At 32.7% G+C, this 20,368-nt stretch overlaps 1 protein-coding gene across 9 annotated transcripts in view; it reads right to left on the bottom strand.

Annotated features, from left to right (window-relative positions):
* Positions 1 to 911: 911 nt before the first annotated feature.
* The window catches only part of UBE3A (ubiquitin protein ligase E3A), a 104,525-nt gene continuing 85,068 nt past the window's right edge, over positions 912 to 20,368 (bottom strand). For 8 of the 9 annotated variants that reach the window (XM_077123986.1, XM_077123990.1, XM_077123989.1 and 5 more), the window contains 4 exons: positions 17,538 to 17,693; positions 17,354 to 17,427; positions 4,361 to 4,504; positions 912 to 3,352 (listed from right to left, as the gene is read on the bottom strand). In XM_077123986.1, coding sequence (XP_076980101.1) covers positions 3,232 to 3,352; positions 4,361 to 4,504; positions 17,354 to 17,427; positions 17,538 to 17,693 — 495 coding nt within the window. In that variant the 3' untranslated portion in view covers positions 912 to 3,231. The remainder of the gene's footprint in view (positions 3,353 to 4,360; positions 4,505 to 17,353; positions 17,428 to 17,537; positions 17,694 to 20,368) is intronic. The other variant, XM_077123991.1, reaches the window with a different exon arrangement.

The raw sequence follows: 20,368 nt of genomic DNA, 5'->3' as shown, positions 1-20,368 counted from the left end.
AAGGAAGTCTTTATGGGCAGGATGCTTTTTAAATGTTTGCTTTTGATAAGGAGGAACCAGGTTGAGACAAGACAGAGCAGTCAGAGAAGGAGGAGCCCAAGTTCAGGGTGTTGTCAAGTTCAAAGACTCAAGCTCTGGACTTTGGCAATCAGGGGGTTATTAGTTTCCTTAGAGCAGTTTCAGTGGAACAAGTCCAATTAGCTGGGCTTCCTCACATCGATATCCACCTTACATCGATATCCACCAGTGGCTAACAAATACCAACAAACTGAAACTGCAACAGGGAAGGGGGCAATAAGGCTTGGGTCTCTGCACCTTTAACATCCTTTGCCCTTCCCAGGTGAAAGAAGGCAAAATAAGACAGGGAGCAACTGGAAGCTACTGTTGGACTCTTTGGTAGCTAAGGGAAGGAGCTGGAAAAGTAGAGTTGGCCCTAGAGAGAGGCTGGTAGAATGCTGGAAATATATTTAAGGGTATCAAGACTACAGATAGAATAGTTTGGGGAAGAAACTCTCTTCTGCCAGTTTGTAAGGGACTTTAAGAATAACCCTAAAAGGGCTCTGCAATCTGTGTTCTTACAGGAACAGGGAGTGATGCTCTCAGATAATGATCATTTTGTCCTTTCTAGTAAGATATCTTTGGCCAAAGGAGAATGAATCACAACAGCAAATGCCCTTAAAATTTGATGCCTGTTTCAAGTTTCCTTTTGATATATATATCTCTCTATATAGGCATGTATTCTAAAGTAAGGATAAAGTTGTAATTGGATGTTATCGAATAATTAATCATAGCTCAGAAAAGTAGTTTATAGAGTCAGGACACTCAGCTCATTTGCTGAAAGTGCCAGGCTCGAGAAAGGTATGGCTGTGTTTTTAAGCTGTATGCTTGAGATTTTCTATAATAATAAAATGTAAAAGAAAATCTGTATTTTATTTGGAATGCCAATTTTTTATGAGTCATAAAACATAGGAAAGATCGACAGAGAAGCTCTGTGCTTCCCCCCCACCACCATCCCAGCTTCCTTAGATTGTGGGCCAAGACCAAAAACTGTAAGAGAATATCTGAGCTAAAACACTTTGAAAACATGACATTTAGGGTACAGGGAATAGCCACTATAGTAAAAATCAATATTGTTTTCCTTAAGGTAACTTTCATTCAGTGACATTTTAGTGAACAGTAATGAAAAGGTAACAATTGTACAGAGAAGTGGTCATAGCCTAAGATCATTATTATGAAGCAAGCAAGAACACATTAGTCTTCTCAAAAAAAATTTAAGGGTGGATTTAAACTTTGACGTTTTAAAAACAATAATGTGATATGATTTCTATATACTCATTTACCATCTCTAACCTTTCCATACCAATACATCATGACTGCAGAATCTCAGTACTATAGTGATAAAACTTGAGAGAAGAACTTAAGAGTACAAATTTCTTCATGAATTTATTATATAAAATGTACCCAAAGTACTTGATTTCTCCTGTTCTCACATTCATGAACACATGACGCACAATGGATGGGAGACCCTTTAGATACCGGAGGGTCCCTTGCATCAAGGTAGTGTACAAACCTTAAGTGTTCTAAAGGCTGGCCCACAAGAAACCCATGTTATCTTATCACAATATGGAAAGCATTGATTTTTTTTTAACCACTAAATTATTTACCACTGTTTTATTTAGCATTATGGTACACAACAGTTCTCTCTTGATTACTAAAAGAATTTATTAAAATAATCCTGAAAGACATCTTTTCCCCATCCAATGATATGAAAGCTGTATTTTTCCTGTCAGTTTCAAACAAATCATCAGGTTGATCTGTACTGGTTAATTAAAACAATCAACAAGACACAAGCTCAGCACATTAGCTACAGCTTGCAGCAAAAAGATATATCAATGTCTCTCCTCAGTTAAAAATACATAATCCTTTTATTTTATATTGTAATAAAAGAAATTAACATCACAGACACAGAAGACTAGGGAAGGGGAAACTACTTACTTCTGAATGTCCAGTAATTTAAACCTATACGGACTTTTCCATAGTACTTGAAAGTAATCTTTAACACTTACGTTTTGAAGTAAAATTTAATCTTTGGGGATACACAATGTAAATAGATCTTAGAAGTAATAGTTCCATTAGGTTCCAGGTTTGCTAACTGTATGATTAAGTAAAACAAGGCACAGTAGCCATCCTTTCCATTATGTTGCAACACTGATCACGTGCCTTGATAAAATGGCTGATTAGACAGGATGATGGCAACACGAAGGGAAGACTTTGGATTGTCTATTTAAAATCCAGATAATAAGTAATTAATAAAAAATTTATTTTAAGTGCACTTTCACATGCTTTTTGTTTATAATAAAGAACGAACTTCCTAATTTTCTTGCAATAGCATGACTACCATTTCATTTGGCCAAATGCACTTTTCCCAGTAAACTTAAAACAACAACAACAACAACAAAAATCCCTGTCTTTTCATATACTAAGAAAGAGGATTGGCTACTGAAATAGTTCATTGCAAGACACATGAAGACGACATACTGTGTGGCATGAGTTGCTTTTAATTTTTTGTGCTGTTTCTAAAGTAAAGTTCTGAGGGCTGTAGTTAAACATTCCAAATTCTCCCTTCCATCTTTATTGATTCTCAAGATTTTGCACAGAAAACTCCTTTGGGGCTAGAACAGCAGCAATTGCATCACACTGTTTTCAAGACTTCAAGTTTCAAAAGCAAATTGTTTTAAAAAATACAGTTCCTGATTTGAGTTAGATACAGGGACAAAAAATAGCACATACTTGAAGGTTACATGGTCTACAAATGATGGCAATATTTTCCTTGGGAGAGTAGTTTTGTTGGTATATATTTTTTAAATACTCAAAAAGGCTCAACCTCAAGCAGTAATAAACACAAGCAAAAGTGATTTAACCCTTAAAATAAATATTCAGAAAATCCTCTCTGTACATACAAGTGAAAGAATATGTAACACTTTCACACCAAAAAAAAAAAAAAAAAGAAAAAAAATTTGTTCATATAAGCAGCTGAAATCTGCTGTTCCAGCCCACATGTCCCCAATAAAGAAGGGAGGCACAGACACAAGTGACTACTATGGTTCACTATCTTACAGCCTTTTTGTACTGGGACACTATCACCACCAATTTTATCCCTGTTGTTACATTTATTAAAATTTTTAATTTCTTTTTTCTCTTTTCTTTTTCTTTCTTTCTTTTTTTTTTTTGTTACAGCATGCCAAATCCTTTGGCATATGTGATGGCCTTCAACAATCTCTCTTTAAGTTTTTCTTTACTTGAGTATTCCGGAAGTAAAAGGACATTAAAGCAAGTATGAGATGTAGGTAACCTAAATAGAGAGAAAGAGGAAAATAGTAAATCATGGGAAATACTACCAATATTAAATGCTCATACTTTTACAGGGCATACATAGTTGAGATGGTATGCAATGCAAACTATACATTAATGCAAATCATAAAGATAAACATTTTGGTTCTTGTGCAGCCACCAAAAATCAGTATTTTTTTTATCTTGCCAATTATTCCAGATAATAATTTGCTGCTGATCTTGTACCACCCACTAAATTATTACTATGTATTAGATACTGTTTCAGGTACTTACCTGTGTAATTCATTTAAATATATATTTTCACAACAAACCTATAAAGTGGGTATAGGTACCCCTACTTTACAGATGAAGACAGAGCAGTTACATAATTTGCTCTAAGACGGAGATACTATTCAAATCTACTTTTCAAAATTTTGGTCTGTCTTTTTTCATGCAATAATTGCTAGCAATAAGACTATGTAAATGACTTGCTAATCATTACAAATAAATTTATGTAACACCATTATTCATCAAATAATGCAAAATAAATATGAACAGAAAAGCTTCTACATATTTAAACCATTAAATACACTATTGCTCATAGATGGTTACTATTATATAAAGGAGCGAGAACACAATGAAATGCCAAGAACACACAATCAGGCACTCTAGCATGTAATATTGAAGAGACAATCTCCTGAGCCTCAATTCAACCATTCTAAATATATTATATAATGTGGCTTTCAATTAATAAATTCTGAACCCAAAACTGAACCATACTAATTTGCAAAATTTCAAATCAATGTAAGCCCCAAAGTAATTTTTAACTTGGCTAGTTAAAATTTTTTTTTCTAGAACAATAGTAAAATATATTCTGAACTTATGTAATGGGAGATGTCTATATAAAAATTGCAAAACTGCATCTATATAAAATTGCAAAACTGCTAAGAAGTTACAAAGACAGTACAGTTCATACTTGTCTGATGTGGAATGCAAGGCTTTTGGTATATAGTAGTAATTTCATAATTACCTTTCTGTGTCTGGGCCATTTTTGGCTATAATCATCTTTAACTTTCCTAATCCTCCCACAGGTGCTCTATCTGTGCCTGTTGTAAATTGCAAAAAGAGTCTTTTCTGCTCATCTGTAAATGAATGAACAATTTCCCAGAACTCCCTATAATGAGAAAAGAACAATACTGATTTCAGCTTGGCCTTTATTATAACCAGCAATAATATAACCTTATGATTTTTATTAAAACCATATTAGAAAACAACCCAGAAGTTACTATCAGAAACCCTAAATTTCAATATTGGTGATCTAAATTTACGCAAATTTATTTTAAGAAATACATAATAAATTTAGGTTCATCATTATATTATTTACAACAGTAAAATACTAGTAAAACTTAAGTGTTTAACAGTAGGAAATGGTTACATAAGTTATGAATTGTAAGTTATGAATTATCTGATGGTATATTATGTGGTCAATTATACAAACACAAGAAAAACCAAAACCCAAAGAATTGAAAACAACTGAAAGGAAATACACTGAAAACTAACAACACTGGATATCTTTGGATTTGTATATTTTATTTATCCCTCCTTCTTATTCTCCTTGTTTAGTTACCCTCTATTTACCTTTGAGGGAAAAAACATTGATATGGATGAATAAAAGAAACAAAAAACCCAAATACCAGTAATATATATACAATTTCTATAGATAACTACAACCCTATTAACAAGCTCTGTTTGGGGAGGAGAGTGATTCTATGAAATAAAAAGTCATGTCATAATGGCACATTATTCTGAGTCCTCGCCCACAAAATGCAAGTTCATTAAAAGCAATCTTGACATGTTTGGGGAGGGGTCCCTTGGAAGAGAGGTATCCTTTGATAGTAGCCTGGCTATAAAGGGATGGAAGTGGCTGATGAAAAATGCCCTAATTTAAAAAGACAGAATTGAAGGATCAGAAGGCAAAGGACCACATAAAACAAAATCATATATTATGAGAAACTGCCCTTTATTATAGCAACACAGAAGAGATCACCAAAGCCAAATAAACCCCTTCCCACTGCATGGGATTGCCGAAAAGCAGGTCCAGAAAAATCAAACATACTGAAACATGGGAAAATATAATTTCGATACCCTAAAAAAAGATACTATTTAAAAAACAAACAAAAAGTCCAGCAAAGAGACGCAAACCTTTCTGGAAGAAAAAAGTATATCAGAAGAAATCAGTCATGATAAACAGGACACCTACAACATAATATCCCAATACGAAGTGAAAATACACAGCAACCAGGGAAAAAAGACTATTAATCAAAAATACAAAAGGGAGATGGACAAATACAAAAAAACAGAAATAAGAATGCTAAGAATATAAACTAAAGAAGTATGCAAAGATGGTTCAGAAATAAGCACTAATTTACAAGATAACCAAAGGAGGAGCAATTTGACCCAAATTTTTCCCAGAGACATTCAAGCCTGAAAAAGAGAAAAGCAACAAAATGAAGTACATAATTTAAATGCATATCAAAACAATATAAAGGAAAAGATCAGTATCTAAATATATAAACATAAAAGGTTTCACATGGCAAAAGAACTGTAAAAGCAAAGCAAGTTGAAAGAAAATGACAAAGTTGAACAAATATTTGCAAATGTACCAGCAGTTAATGGGGTTAATCTCCCTAACTTAAAGTTTCTAAAAATGAAGGAAAAGAACTGAACAGCAAATGAACAAGACCATGAAAATTCAAGTGGCTCTTAAATATATGAAAAGACGCTTGCCCTCATTCATAATGAAGAAAATTTTTAATTACACTGAAATACTGTTTCGCACCTGTCAGAAAATTTTAACAACACATTCAAGTTTGGGAGGCTGTAGGAAAGATACACTTTTTTAATATATTGCTGATGGGAGTGAAAAATGCTAGATTTTCTATGAAGGGAAATTCGGCAATAATTAGCAAAATTACATATACTTTTACCATTTGATGCAACAACCCCATTTCTAATAATTTATTTTAAGAAACACCTACATACATATGGAATGGCAGACGCACAACATAATGCACTATAATTTCTAACAGCAAAAGGTTGGAAATAATCTCTAATCAGAGAATGATGTGAATAATCTATGCTGCATCAATGTGGAAGGTATTATTGCATTGTTATTGAAGTGACTTCCAGTATATATTTGGGGGTGGGGGGTGAGAATTTCCAGCATTGTCCCCTGAAAGTCCTAGAGGCCATAAAATCTGATAGCAAATACCACATTCTTATACCCAAAATTTGACTTCTAAATACATTTCCTAACAAAGGAAACCAAGATTACTTGAAAAAATGGCTTATTTCAGGCCCAGGGTTAAAAACGTTCAAGGTGAGCCGGAAATTCCAAAATCAAACCGCGGAAAGTCAAAAGGACTTAAAAGCCAATGTGATAGACTTCTTGGGGGCAATCTAAGTATCATTAAGAGCATGAGACACATTAAATATATAAAAACCACCAGTTCATAAACATTACTCAAAACAGTAAGATTAAAAAAAAACTTCAAAAAAGCCAAAGTCAATTGTGACTACTGCAATCACCACATTAATTCCTTACTTTAAAAACTTCAAACTCTAAATTACATTTTATCATGCCTTTGCAGTACAAATTGTTTTTCAAGGTATGCAAACAGCTCCTGCGGATGTGGAAAAGGAATGGCACACGATATATGCAGAATGAACAGAAGAATTTTTTTCCAGCCCCCAGTAAAATAATGGGTTCAAGTAAGGATAATACTAAAACTGGATGAAAGATAGATAAAAGGTCCTGGGAAGATGATACAGTGTTTAACTAGAACATAGCTTACAGGGGCTGGGGTGGGGGTAGGGAAGGGAGAGTGAATATTTAAATTATACAGAGTTTCTATTTGGGGTGATGTAAAAGTTTTGGTCAGGGATGAACATAATTAACAGCAATGAATTATATATTTGAGGTCAAAAAAGGGAAAATTATATATGTTACTAGAATAAAAATTTTAAAAATACAGCACAAAATACAATGAACTCCAATTTAAACTACAGACAACAGTTAATAGTACAATAAATATTATATCATCAATTTTAATAAAGGTACCACACTAATACAAGGTATTAATAATGGGGAGGATATAAAGGAACTCTGTATTTTCTGTATGATTTTTCTGTAAACCATCAACTTCTCTAATTAAAAAAACATTAAAGAAAAAAAAGAAATAATGGCTGAAACTTCCTATGTTTGGCAAAAGACACAAACACACAGATTCAAGAAACTGAGAGAACCACAAACACCACGGACCAAAAAATCATGCCATAATATATCATAATTAAACTCTGAAAATTAAACCCAAAGAAAAAAATCTTGAAAGAGGCCAAAAAGGTATGACATGTTCTTATAGAACAACAATTTGAATGACAGCAAACTTCTTCCATGAAGTCAGAAGAAAGTGGTAAAACCTTTTTTTCAAGTGCTAAAAGGTGTCAACCTTGAATTCCAGATACAAGATACAGTCAGCTATTTTTTAAGGAATGAAGGAGAATATTTTTCCTCTCTTCACACAAAGGAAAATTAAAAGAATTCTGATTAGCAGACATATCTTAAAAGACTGACTAAAGGAGATGATAAAAGAAGGAATCTTGGCGCATCGAGAAGGAAGGAAGAATAATAGTAACAGCAGGAATATGACATATAATAGATCACCCTTACTATTATGAGTTTGGTAAATCATATTTGATGAAAAAAAATTATAATAGCATCAAAACTCAATACTGATATTTAAAAGTAGGGAAAGTAAAGGGACCCTAAATGAAAGCAAGGTGACCAATATTTCACTCAGTCACCCAGAGGAACCACAAAGAAAAATATACAAAGCAACAGACACATGCACTCAAAACACTATAAATAAGTCAAGAGGGCATCTTACAAAATGCTTAAGAAAAGAGAAATAAGAAACAAATAATAAAATGGCAAACCTAAGCTGTAACTTAGAAAAAAGTACTTTAAATGTAGATGGCCTAAATATCCACACACAAACAACCACAATCCAATTATATGTTGTTTACAAGAAACTCCTTTCAAATTCAATTACAAAGGATGGGTTGAAATTAAAATGATAAGAAAAAACCATACAATGTAAATTAATTTTAAAAAGCAGGAATGGGTAATAATAAAGTAGACTTCTGAGCAAAAACATTATAAGAAATAAGAAGAGACATTAAATAAAGATTAAAGCATCAATCCACCAAGAAGACATAATGGCCCTAAAATGTGTATGCACCAAATGACAGACCCTCAAAACATATGAAGCAAAAATATGATAGAACTGCAAGGAGAAAGAGAAAAATCCCAGAAACAGACCCCACAAAAATATGTGCAAATGATTTTTAATTTACGTGTAAAACAATTCAACGGAGGAAGGGTGGACTAGTATCTAGAATATAAATTCTTCTAAAATTCAACAGAAAAAAAAAGTTGCACTTTGGGCAATTATGCCAGAAAACTGAAAATTTATGCTTACACACAAAGAAAACTTATGTTTGCACATGATTGTTCATAGCTGCTTTATTTGTAGTAGCACCAAACAGGAACAAACCATAAGTCCCCCAAGAGAGGAATAGTTTATCAAACTGTTAAACGATCCATTTATAATATTCTTGAATAACATTCTTGATATGACAAAATTAAAGGGCATATGGTCTCTCTATATAATTACTTACAACTATATGTGAATCCAAAATTATTTCAAAATTAAGTTTAAAAAATAAACGAAGCATTAAAGAAGATTAAAATTAATATTAGAAAGTAGGTTTTGGAAGAAAGCAAATTAGCAAGAACAAAGAGGGAAGTTATGTAATGATAAACCGATCAATCCATCAATGAGACATACAAAGGTTCAATGTGTATGTACCAAACAAAAGAGCTTCAAAATACATGAAGCAAAAACTTAGAGTTAAAAGAAAGAAAAGATAATCCATAATTATTGTTGGGGCCTTCAACAGCCCTCTCTGAGCAACTGAGACTAGAACTACTAGAGAGAGTATCAGCAAATCTATCAGCCCATAATTAACTACTTAATATTTGGAAAAAAAAAAGATCTAATTGACAAAAAAAAAATCTAATTTATTAAACACTCCACCCAACAACTCAGGATATATTATCTGCAAGAATCCATGGAACATTTACCAACATATACCACATATGGTCATAAAACAAATCTCAACAAGTTCAAAAGAAATGAAAGTATATAGAGTAGAAATGAATGAAATTGAATACAGGACAACAATAAACAAAAATCATGAAAACAGAAAAAAGAAGTAAAGAAAGAAAAAAAAGAGAGAAAACATAAATTACAAATACCAGGAATACAACAAGGGTTATCATTTCAAACCTTGTGGACACAAAAGGATAATTAAGGGAGTATTATGAACAACTGAGCACACATAAATTTGATAACTTACATGAAATAGACCAATTATTTGAATAAAACAAACTACCACAATTCACACTACATGAAACAGATAATTTTAATAGTCCTATAATCATTAGAGATATTGAATTCTTAATTTAAAAGTTCCCTGAAAGTAGTCTCCATGGCCACATAATTTCAATGGAGAATTCTATAAAATATTTAAGAAAGAATTAATACTACACATCTACTTAATCTCTTTCAGAAAGTGGAAAAAGAGGACTACCCAACCCATTTTATGAGATCAAAATTACTCTCTATTAATACTAGACCCAGACAGTAAGTAGAAAACAGAAACAAAAAGCTATAGACTGGGTGGGCCACGTGGTTCAGCAGGCACACTTCTCGCCTGCTATGCTGGAGACCCGGGTTTGATTCCCAGTGCTTGCCCATGCAAAAAAAGAAAAAAAAATGCTATAGACCAATATTGCTCATGAAATTAGATGAAAAATCCTCAATAATATATTACCAAATTGAATTCGACAATGTATGATAATAATTATATATGTTATGAGCCAAATGGGATTTATTCAAGAGTGCAAGGCTGGTTCACAATTCAAAAACCCATTAATGAAAAACATCATATTAATAGGAAAAAGAAGGAAAATCATGACCACATCAACTGACACAGAAAAAGCATTTGCCAAAAGCAAACACCCATTCATGATAAAACTTTCAGCAAGCAGGCACAGAGGGGGAGGGAACTTTCTTGAATTTACAGAGTATCTACATTAACATGTTTAGATTAAAAGCTATATACTCTCCCCTATGATCAGGACAAGGCAGGATTTCTACCTTTAATATTCCTCTTCAATGCTGTGCTTTAAGTTCTGGCCTGCAGAATAAGGCAAGACAAAGAAATAAAGTGCAACAGATTGGAAAGAAAGAAATATAACTGTCCTTATTTGCAGCTGACTGTCTACACAGAAAATGCTGAGTCCAAAAAAACACTTCTATGAATAAAGTGACTTTGACAAAGTCAATGGATACAAGAATATGTGCAAAAATCAATTATTTTTCTATATACTAAAAACGAGGCATGTAGAAACTGAAATTAAAAACACAGTGTCAATGACAATCACACACAAAAAATATTAGATATAAATGTAAAACAGTATGTTTAGGAGCTGTATACTGACAATTACAAAATGCTGATGAAATAATTCAAAGAAGATCTGAATAACTGGAGAATGATATACTATTTTGATGGATTTAAAACCTGACAGAGTAAAACTGTCATTTCTCCCCAATTTGATCTTAGTATATTTCCTATCAGAATTTCAATGGCTTTTGGTAGACTTAGACAAGGTGAATCTAAAATTAATACTGAAAGGCAGAGGACCTAGGGTAGCTAAAACAGTTTTGAAAAATAAATAGAAATCTTTCATTTTAAGTAGGAAGAATTACTTCATCTAATAGTAAGGTTTACTACATAGCAATCAAGGTGTGGTTGGCAAACACACACACAGACCAATGAAATAGCACAAGGAATTGAGAAACAGATGGACAGAAGTATTACCAACTGACTTTTGGCAAAGGTGCAAAAAAGCATTTCACTGAAGGAAAGACATGCTTTTTAAGAAAATGTGTGGGAGCACTGGGCATCCACAGTCAAAAAGTGAACTAAATTTTAAAAATTTTAGTCCAAAAAGTAAACTAAAATTCAAAAATTTTTTAAAAACTTCATGTATTATACAGAATTTAACACAAAATGGACCGTAAATATACATGTAAAATATAAACCTACAAAACTTTTAGAAAAAAAAAAGGGGAAATTTTTTTGGATTTAGTGCTAGGTAAAGAGTTTTAGACTCAATACCAAAAGCATAATTCATAAAAAGAAAATTCAATCAATTAGAATTCATAGAAATTAGAAAGTTCTGCTATGTTAAGAGGATGAAAAGATTAGCTGTAGACTGGGATAAAGTATCTTTAAACCACATAACCCACAAAAAGATTACAATAATATATAAAGAATTCAAAACTCAACAGTAAAAAATCACATATCTCAATTCCTGGCCCATGCACTTCTTAAGCAAACAAACGAACAAAAACAAACAATTCAACAAATGGTGCTGCAATATTAAGATACTCACATGGAAAAAGAATGAAATGTGACCCCTGCCATATAGCATACAGAAAAAAAAAAAAAATGAGATGTCATGGAAAAGGATATGCGGGTGGCAAAATAAACACATAAAAACATATTGACATCATTTATCATCAGGGAAATTCAAATTAAAACTGCAACAAGAGGGAATTATGGGAAGATGGTGAAGTAGGAAGCTCCAGGAACCAGTCCTCCACCAGAACAATTATTAAACAGGCAGGAACTGTCTGAATCAACTATTTTGAAAATTCCAGTGACCAGCAAAACATTGTACAGCATGTAGGGAACAGCTGGAGGAAGAGGCTGATAAATTTGGGTAAACACAAAAACACTCATTGGCTCTAATTATGGGGAATAACTGTGATCTTATTAAGATTAATATGGACATAATTAGTGATCTGACAAAGTCAAAGGGTGGGGGGTATAAAGAGATTGTAACTAAATGTGTTCTGCTCTTTCAGGTTCACTGTGAAGGAGGGGAAGACAGACATGGGGAAAGAACTAGTGAGAAATTGGTTAAGAGGAGGTTTTGTTTCAAGAATAAAATATAGTGGAGGAATCAAGGGAAGATGATAGAGTATGAAGCTCCAGGAATCAGTCCCTCCACCAGAATAACTATTAAACAGGCAGAAATCTTGTGACTCAATTTTGAAACTGTGGAGTCCAGTAGAGTATCTTACAACATTTATGCAAGAGTGGAAAGAAGAGGCTAGTAAATTGTGGTAAATACCAGTGAAGTGCCCTCTGTGTCGTGGGTAACACTGGCCATTCCATACTCTCAGGGCAGGCAGTAGTGGGATCTGGTCTCTGGCACCAATAAATTGTGCTAGGGATAAACATAAAAACTAGTTGTCCAATACTTGGTGGTGGGGGTGGAAGTGTGTTAAGTTTCAATTGCTTATCACTGCTTTTGATGGGCTACTTCAGATTCTTGGGGGACCCTTCTCATAGAATGACCTTTGTTTCAGCTTACCCCAGACAAAGTCAGTGGAAGAGACTTAAAGACAGTATGATTCCTCAGAGCTGTGGAGGACAGTTGAAAGGCTCAATTTGCTTGGTAGATGCTTTGAAAGAAAGCACAGCTTTGGGGAGTCGCAAAAGAAGAACCTGGCACCCTTCCTGTTCAGTTACAAAACTAAATACACACTTACCAAATGACTCAATAACTGCATTCTTGGGCATTTATCCCAGAGAAATAAAGATGTACATTCACACAAAAATCTTTACATGTGTTTGTTAACAGCAAGCTTTATTCCTAATAGCCAAAATCTGAAAATACCCAAATACCCATCAACAGATGAATGGTTAAACCTACTGTGATAATTCCAGATCATGGCATACTACACAGCAATAAAAAGGAGTGAATTAATGATATACACAACGCTGATGGATCTCAAGGGAATTATGCTCAGTGAGAACAGCCAAACTCAAAAAGTTGTAGACTGTCTGATACCATTTATATTACATACTTCAAATAATGAAATCATAAGAGATAGATAACAGAGTAGCGGTTGCCAGTTATGGATTTGGGGAGGGGTGTAAGCAGATATAAAGGAATAGTATTAGGAAGTCAAAGGTTATGAAACAGTTCTGTTCTTTATGGTAGCTACTATGCAAATACATGATAAGATGCTCAGAATTATACAAACACAAAAATGAGTTCATGTAAAATTGGTGAAATCTAAACATGCTCTACAGACTGGGCAATGCCAATTTCTCTTTATTGCTATTATGCAATTTGATAGTTATGGAAGACATTACTATTGTGGGAAAATGAGCAAAGGGTACATGGGGCCAACCTGTACATGTCTTGTAAAAATTTCTGATGAATCAAGAATTATTTTAAGATAAAAATTTCAAAAACAAATAAAAATCTTCCTACTAAGAAAACTCCAGGCCCATATGGTTTCACCCATGAATTCAAACAAATCTATAAAAAAAGAATACCAATCTTATGCAAATATTTCCAAAAACAAAGGAGGGCAAAATTTTCAACTCATTATATAAGAGCAGCAAAACCTTTATACCAAAATCGAGTAACTATATTACAAGAAAAGGAAATTGATTACAGATCAATTAAACTCATATACATAGACACAAAAATCCTTAACAAAATGTTAGTAAAACAAATATAACAATAAATTTTTAAAAGAGTAATAGAACCTGACTAAGGTAGATTTATCTGGGACTGGAAGCTTGATGTAACGCTGGAAAATTCACAGGAATTAATCACAGTAACAGAATAAAGGAGATAATAATGATCATTTTAATAGGTGCAGGAAAAAGCTGTTGACAAAATTCAACATTTTTGATAAATTTGACCAAACCAGAAACAGAAATGCCTTCTTAAGTCTGGTGAAGGTTATCTATAAAAATTTACAGATAACATTAGAGATAAAGGTGAAATCTTTTATACTTTTTCAATAACATCAGAACAAGGTAAGAATGCCTTGTATTGGAGTTTCTAGCCAGGGCAATAAAATGACAAACAGTAATAAAAGGCATAAAGATTGGAAATAAATAAATAAAACTGTCTTTATTTGCAGGTGACAGGACTCATTATACAGAAAACCCTAAAAATCTATTAAAAAACTACTAGAACTGAAAAGTAAATTTAAAAGGGTCATAGGATGCAAGGCGTGAAAATCCACTGTATTTCTATGTATTAGCAAGAAATAAACGAAGAATGAAATTTTTAAAATACCATTTATAATAACATCAAAAACTGAAATATTCAAATTCCTAACAAAAATACATCGACAAGGAGGTGTATACGGGTGGTTCAATGGTAGAATGTTCGTCTGCCATGCAGAGACCTGGGTTTCTTCCCAGCCCATGTACCCCCCAAAATAAAAAAATAATAATAATAAAAATTTTAAAATGCAGCTGACTTCAAGATAAAAACTACAAAGCAATGCTCTGAGAAATTAAAGAAAATTCAAATTAATGGAGATATATCATGTTCAAAGACTGGAAAAATTAACATTGTTAAGATGTCAATTCTATACAAATTGAGCTACAGGCACACAATATATTTTGATTGAAGTATGGGAATATGGTTGCAATTTTTCAAAACTCTCTAAATTGTCTATGTAAGCTCTGTACATTTCACTGTGTTCAAATTATACTTCACACAGTACCAACAACACTATCACTACTACCATATTAGGAATGTTTGGAGAGCAGAATCACCTACATTAGTTTGAAAACTGGTATACAATAGGAAAGAATAAAGCATATATCCTGCCTGATATAACTGCTACAGTTAATACTTACTTAGCTGAAGTATTTCAGCTAATTAAAAAAGTAACAAAGTAATAGAATATCACCATTTTCAACCCTTAATGGATTAACAGTTCTAGGCAATGATCTCCAAAGGCTGACAAAAATTTACTAGAAGACGGATCTTCAGGTCTTGAGTAACTCCAGATAGAAGCATAAACCAACCAACAAAGTTACCTTGCAGCGGGGAGGCAGTGGAAAGAGGGGAAAACAGACCTGAATCTGATCAAGCCTTTCAAATAGAAACTCAGTCAGTTTAAAAAACAAACAAAAAAAAGCAGTCTTGTCAAAACAAAGAGAGAAGAAAAAGCCTTTGAAAGATGTTTCTAAGTAGTCTATTAAGAAATGAAGTCAGTTTCCAGTTGTTAGAAAACAATATGCATGAAAACTTTGTGACTCAACATTTCTACTTTTTAAAAAAATACTGTACTTATATAAATGTCTGTGTTTCAGTTTCAAATGTAGTGTTATTATTTAAGAAAAATTTATTTTCATTAAAATTCTTAACTGATGAAAATTAATAGAAGAATATTTTATATTAAAATTATTTTAACAAAATTACTTTTCTATGTGATGTTTTATAATAAAATCTTAATTTTTTTACTTGAAATGTATTAGGTCCATTTTTTTTCATTTTATTTTGAGAAATTCTGAATACTGCATATGAAATAAACACCAAGATGCCTATATTGTCATATTTTCCCTGATATTACTGGAAATCACTATTCCAATTCTTGAACTTCCTACTTGTTAAAAAGTCTAAATAATGAATAAATATTTCAATCATATTGTCTTGACCAAACTGTTTTAAAAGGTTTAGAATATCATTAACTCAGAGGATGTTAGAGGCTATTATATCTCTATCATTTTACATAGTAGTAGCTTCTTTTCAACTGCACTTCTTTTCTTAAGGTATGTATCAGTTACGAATTATGTTATCATAAAGCCTAGAAATAAAATTAAAACCTTAATTTCAAAAATAATTTCTCCATAAAGAAGAGCACAAATCTATTTTCAGCTATTCTGCAAACACTAAGATACTACTATTTTCCATAATAACTGTATTAGAAATCCTATCTATGGATTAATAACAAAATGATCAATAATAAAATAATACTGCGACATTTCCTCTTTAACTCACAAATGGGGATTTCCTATCAAATGTTACCTCAACCCCTTCTTTTGTTTACCTTCGAAACTCCTGAATAAATAGCAGACTAATGGGTTGCTAAGGGTAAAATACATGCACCACTGCTACTAGAAATGACCAAGGGTGTACTAGAAAGAGAAAATACTAGTAGCCATCTACAAACCAGGATGAAGGACAAAATACATGACATAAAACAAAATAACTTAAAATATTTTTGCTACATATGGTGGATATTCACTCTGGTGTTCACATACTTGAGTCCTAGAGTAGTAAGTTTGGAAACAGCCTCCAGGAAGGTACTTGTTTGCATGCCCACTCACCTGACCCCATCAGTGGGTGCCAAAATGTCATCTTTGTCCCCTTTTACCAAATTCCACAGCAGGGGAGGGTAAGCCTATGTCTTCCAAGATTGGATAATACAGTACAGAAGTAGAGAGTAGAGAAAAAAGAACATTTGCTTGGAAGCAGATAGAATTTGGAAGCTCTGCCTCTTGGAAATATGGAGCTCAGTTTCTTTAGGTATAAAATAAAAATACTAGTATCAATCTTGGTATATTACCATAAGGATTAAATAAAAGAATGTACCATTTCATATAAAAAACTGCTCAAAACAGGGTGACTGTGTAACAGCTCAAGAATCCAGAGTTCAAAAGGAGGGATATTCAGAGGTGGCAGTTCTGCAGTTCTATTTTCATCATCATCTTCTAACAGTAGGAAGTACACTAATCAGAAACATCAGGAATATTACACAATTTATATCCCAAATGCAAAAGAAAACATGCAACTTACAAAAACTACTTCATAAAAATAAATTGCAAGATTAACTACAAAAGGTGGTAATTAAATACAAATACATTTCTAATTTTATAGATTGAGAATTCGTGGGTTCGTTTATTTGGAAAGTAGAACCAAGACACAAAGGTCTATAGCATAAAGCTTCCCATCCTTCCCCTTGGTGAATCAAATCTTCCTTTTAGGAATTAAACACCTCACCTAATCAGAACAGAGTCTCTGGTATAGCCACCATCATATTCTGTAGTTTCTTCAAGTGCCTGAAAATCTAAATTCTGCAAATACAAGAAAATATATCTTAACATCTTCTCTATCACACCATTACAAATGATAAATCAATGATTTTTTTTTTTTTTTTTTTTTTTGCAGACATCTACTTCCTTACCCGGCTTCCACAAATAAGCAATTCAATTTCCTCTGGTCTGAATAAGTACTTTAAGGGAGATTCATTGGTCACCATATGAAAACCTCTCCGAAAGGCCTTGAACTGTTTTTCTACTGATTTATTGAGAATGTAGTCAGAATAAAGACTGACAAATTCCTGCAGAAAACATTAACCACAAAACTTCTTATAATATGCTATGCATACAAAACAACAAGATATTGAGCTGCATAGCTTTTTGTTATTATTTTCCCCAGAGAAAAATATTCAAGAATATTTTAAAAATTCAAATTTGACACAAACAAAAGAAAATATTTTTAAAAATTCACAACTCTCTGCAAAAGCCAATATTAAACTGCAAAGGCCATAAACATAAACCAGTGTACAAATGAATTCAATTTTTATTAAACAGAACAGAATACAATTTGTAGGTTCCCTCAGCTAAGTATGCAAACACAGATAGAGAAATCATGCATACATCTTTTCTTAATTTAGACAAGTCTACCTACTTACAGAAGTCAACATCTTAAGAGTGCAATGTAAAGGATTTGAGCAAATCAGAAGATTCATATTGTCTATTATAGAATATTTGGGAAATTGCCTACTGCATCAATCAGCAAAAATGCTGATTTTCTTTCTTAATACATAAGCCACTGTGCCATACCATAAAATAAAAATGTAATTTATATTATAAAGTTTTATTTTGTTAGAATGTATTCCTATCAATTTGTTTTTGTTCTTTTTTAAGTTTCCTATAACTTAATTTTCCTGTTACATTCTGGATAATTTCTCTCTATTCCTAAACATATTTTTCTATTCAACAGAAAACATACAATTACTTTAAAGAATATATATATATTTATTTATTTATTTATTTTAAAAATTTATTCTCAGCTACTCCTATACTTGTTTTTTTGCATGCTGTATGGACGGGGTCAAGTTTCATTCTTCTTCCTTATGAGCATTCCGTTATTGCACCACAGTTTGTTGAATTTTTGTCTGTTGGTTTGTTTGCTTTTATTTGTTTTTGGGAAGTGTATCAGCTAGGAATTGAACTTGGGTCTCCAGCATGGTAGGTGAGAATTCTACCACTGAACTACCCTTGCACCCCTCTACTTTAAAGAATATTTTCAGAAGCTTATTTATGTCACAGAAAGGATATATATGTATAAATTAAATGTAATTATTTGCACTTGAGACATATGAAAAGAGAATTAATCATGAGCCCCCTACTTACCTCTACCACTTAATATGAGAAACACCCTGCTTTCTATTTTATATTCCAGTAAGACAGAGTTCATTGCTATGTCCTACTCTATGTCCTCTTTCTCCAAATGGGGGTTGGTGCCCAACTATGTGGTCTCACACCAGCTTATATTTGCCTCGTAATATGGTAGACTCATCACATTCCACACTGAAACTTCCTATTTACATGCCTGATTGCCAGCCAGACTGAGAGCTTTTTCATTCCTAGTGCCTAGGACAGTACCTGGTCCATACTGAGTTCACAATACATATTCATAAAATGATTTGACAAAGAGCTCTTCTGGTACTTTATATTAAGTATGTCATTGTAAAAATACAAAAATCTTCCTGAATGAAGCAAAGAAAGGCTACTTATATAAAAGTCCTAGTTTCAAGTGTTTCTTTGCCCCATCAGTTCTTTATTCCATTCTTATAGCTTCCAAAGTTCAATTCAATGAAATCATATGTGTGGGAAGACATCCTTTAATTTCTTCCTGCAATCCTCTTTCTGTTCTGCCAAACTCTAGATATAAACAATTTGTTTAAATGACATATAATGATAATTCTAATGTAGTTCTTACTGGGAAAGGAGGGATTTTGCCCCCAGGAGACACCTGGCCTTGTCTGGAGACAATTTATGGCTGTTATAATGTGGGCAGAGGGTGCTACCAGTATCTAATGGACAGAAGCCAAGGATGCTGCTTTGCATCTTACAATGTACAGGAAAGCCCTCACAATAGAGAATTATCTGGCCCCAAATGTCAACATTACTGAGGTTGAGAAATTTTAATCTAATTTAAACTCTATTTTAATCCGGCCTCTTAGAATGTATCCATGTCTTTGTCTCCTATATTATTTCTAATCTAGTTATAAAAGTTTCTGGCAATAAACCATATGAATAGGGAGCCCTCTTCCTATAGAAATCATTATATGATTCTGTACATAGTGGCAACAGAGGTATGGCGATCTATAAGTCTTTAGACAGTATAATGGTATAATCCAATCCTAATGGCATTTACATGCTTGACCTTACATAAGAATGACAATTCCATTCAAGCTACTTTCCCATCATTCAAAGTAGAAAGAAGAGAAAATTCCAAGGAATAAAGTTATGAATTTTTGTCAGGTCCAAAACCTGACATCTCTTACTCTGAGGTCCTTGAAGATTTCATTTCTAAAACTTCTAAAATGTAAAAAAGGTCTAGGTAAAAGAAAGAGTTTTTAAAAAGTATATGTCCTTAGAAATATTAAATGATTATTTAAAGCCAGTACAATAATGCAGGGAGAGAGATTTGCCATCTTTTTCTGTATTTTCCAAATTTTCTACAATGAACATATTACTTTCCACTTGAAAAAAGCTGACCTTTTCACGTTTTAAGTAAATAAAACATTCATGAGAGATATATTAAGAAGTTCTGAAATACTTCATACCAACACAATTTACTGCTTAAAAATACACTTATAAAGCATGCTTACTGCCATAATGTTTGTGCCACAATAGATGTAATTCCACGGTATCCTAAAATCTAAGGTTTTGAAAAATGAGGATATATCATTTACATGAACTTGGTTACTTGATTTTCTTGGTT

The sequence above is a fragment of the Tamandua tetradactyla genome, chromosome 12 (genome assembly GCF_023851605.1).
Source record: "Tamandua tetradactyla isolate mTamTet1 chromosome 12, mTamTet1.pri, whole genome shotgun sequence".
NCBI lineage: Eukaryota > Metazoa > Chordata > Mammalia > Pilosa > Myrmecophagidae > Tamandua > Tamandua tetradactyla.
The sequence above is the reverse complement of the archived record's forward strand: the minus strand, read 5'-3'. Positions and strand labels throughout refer to the sequence as shown.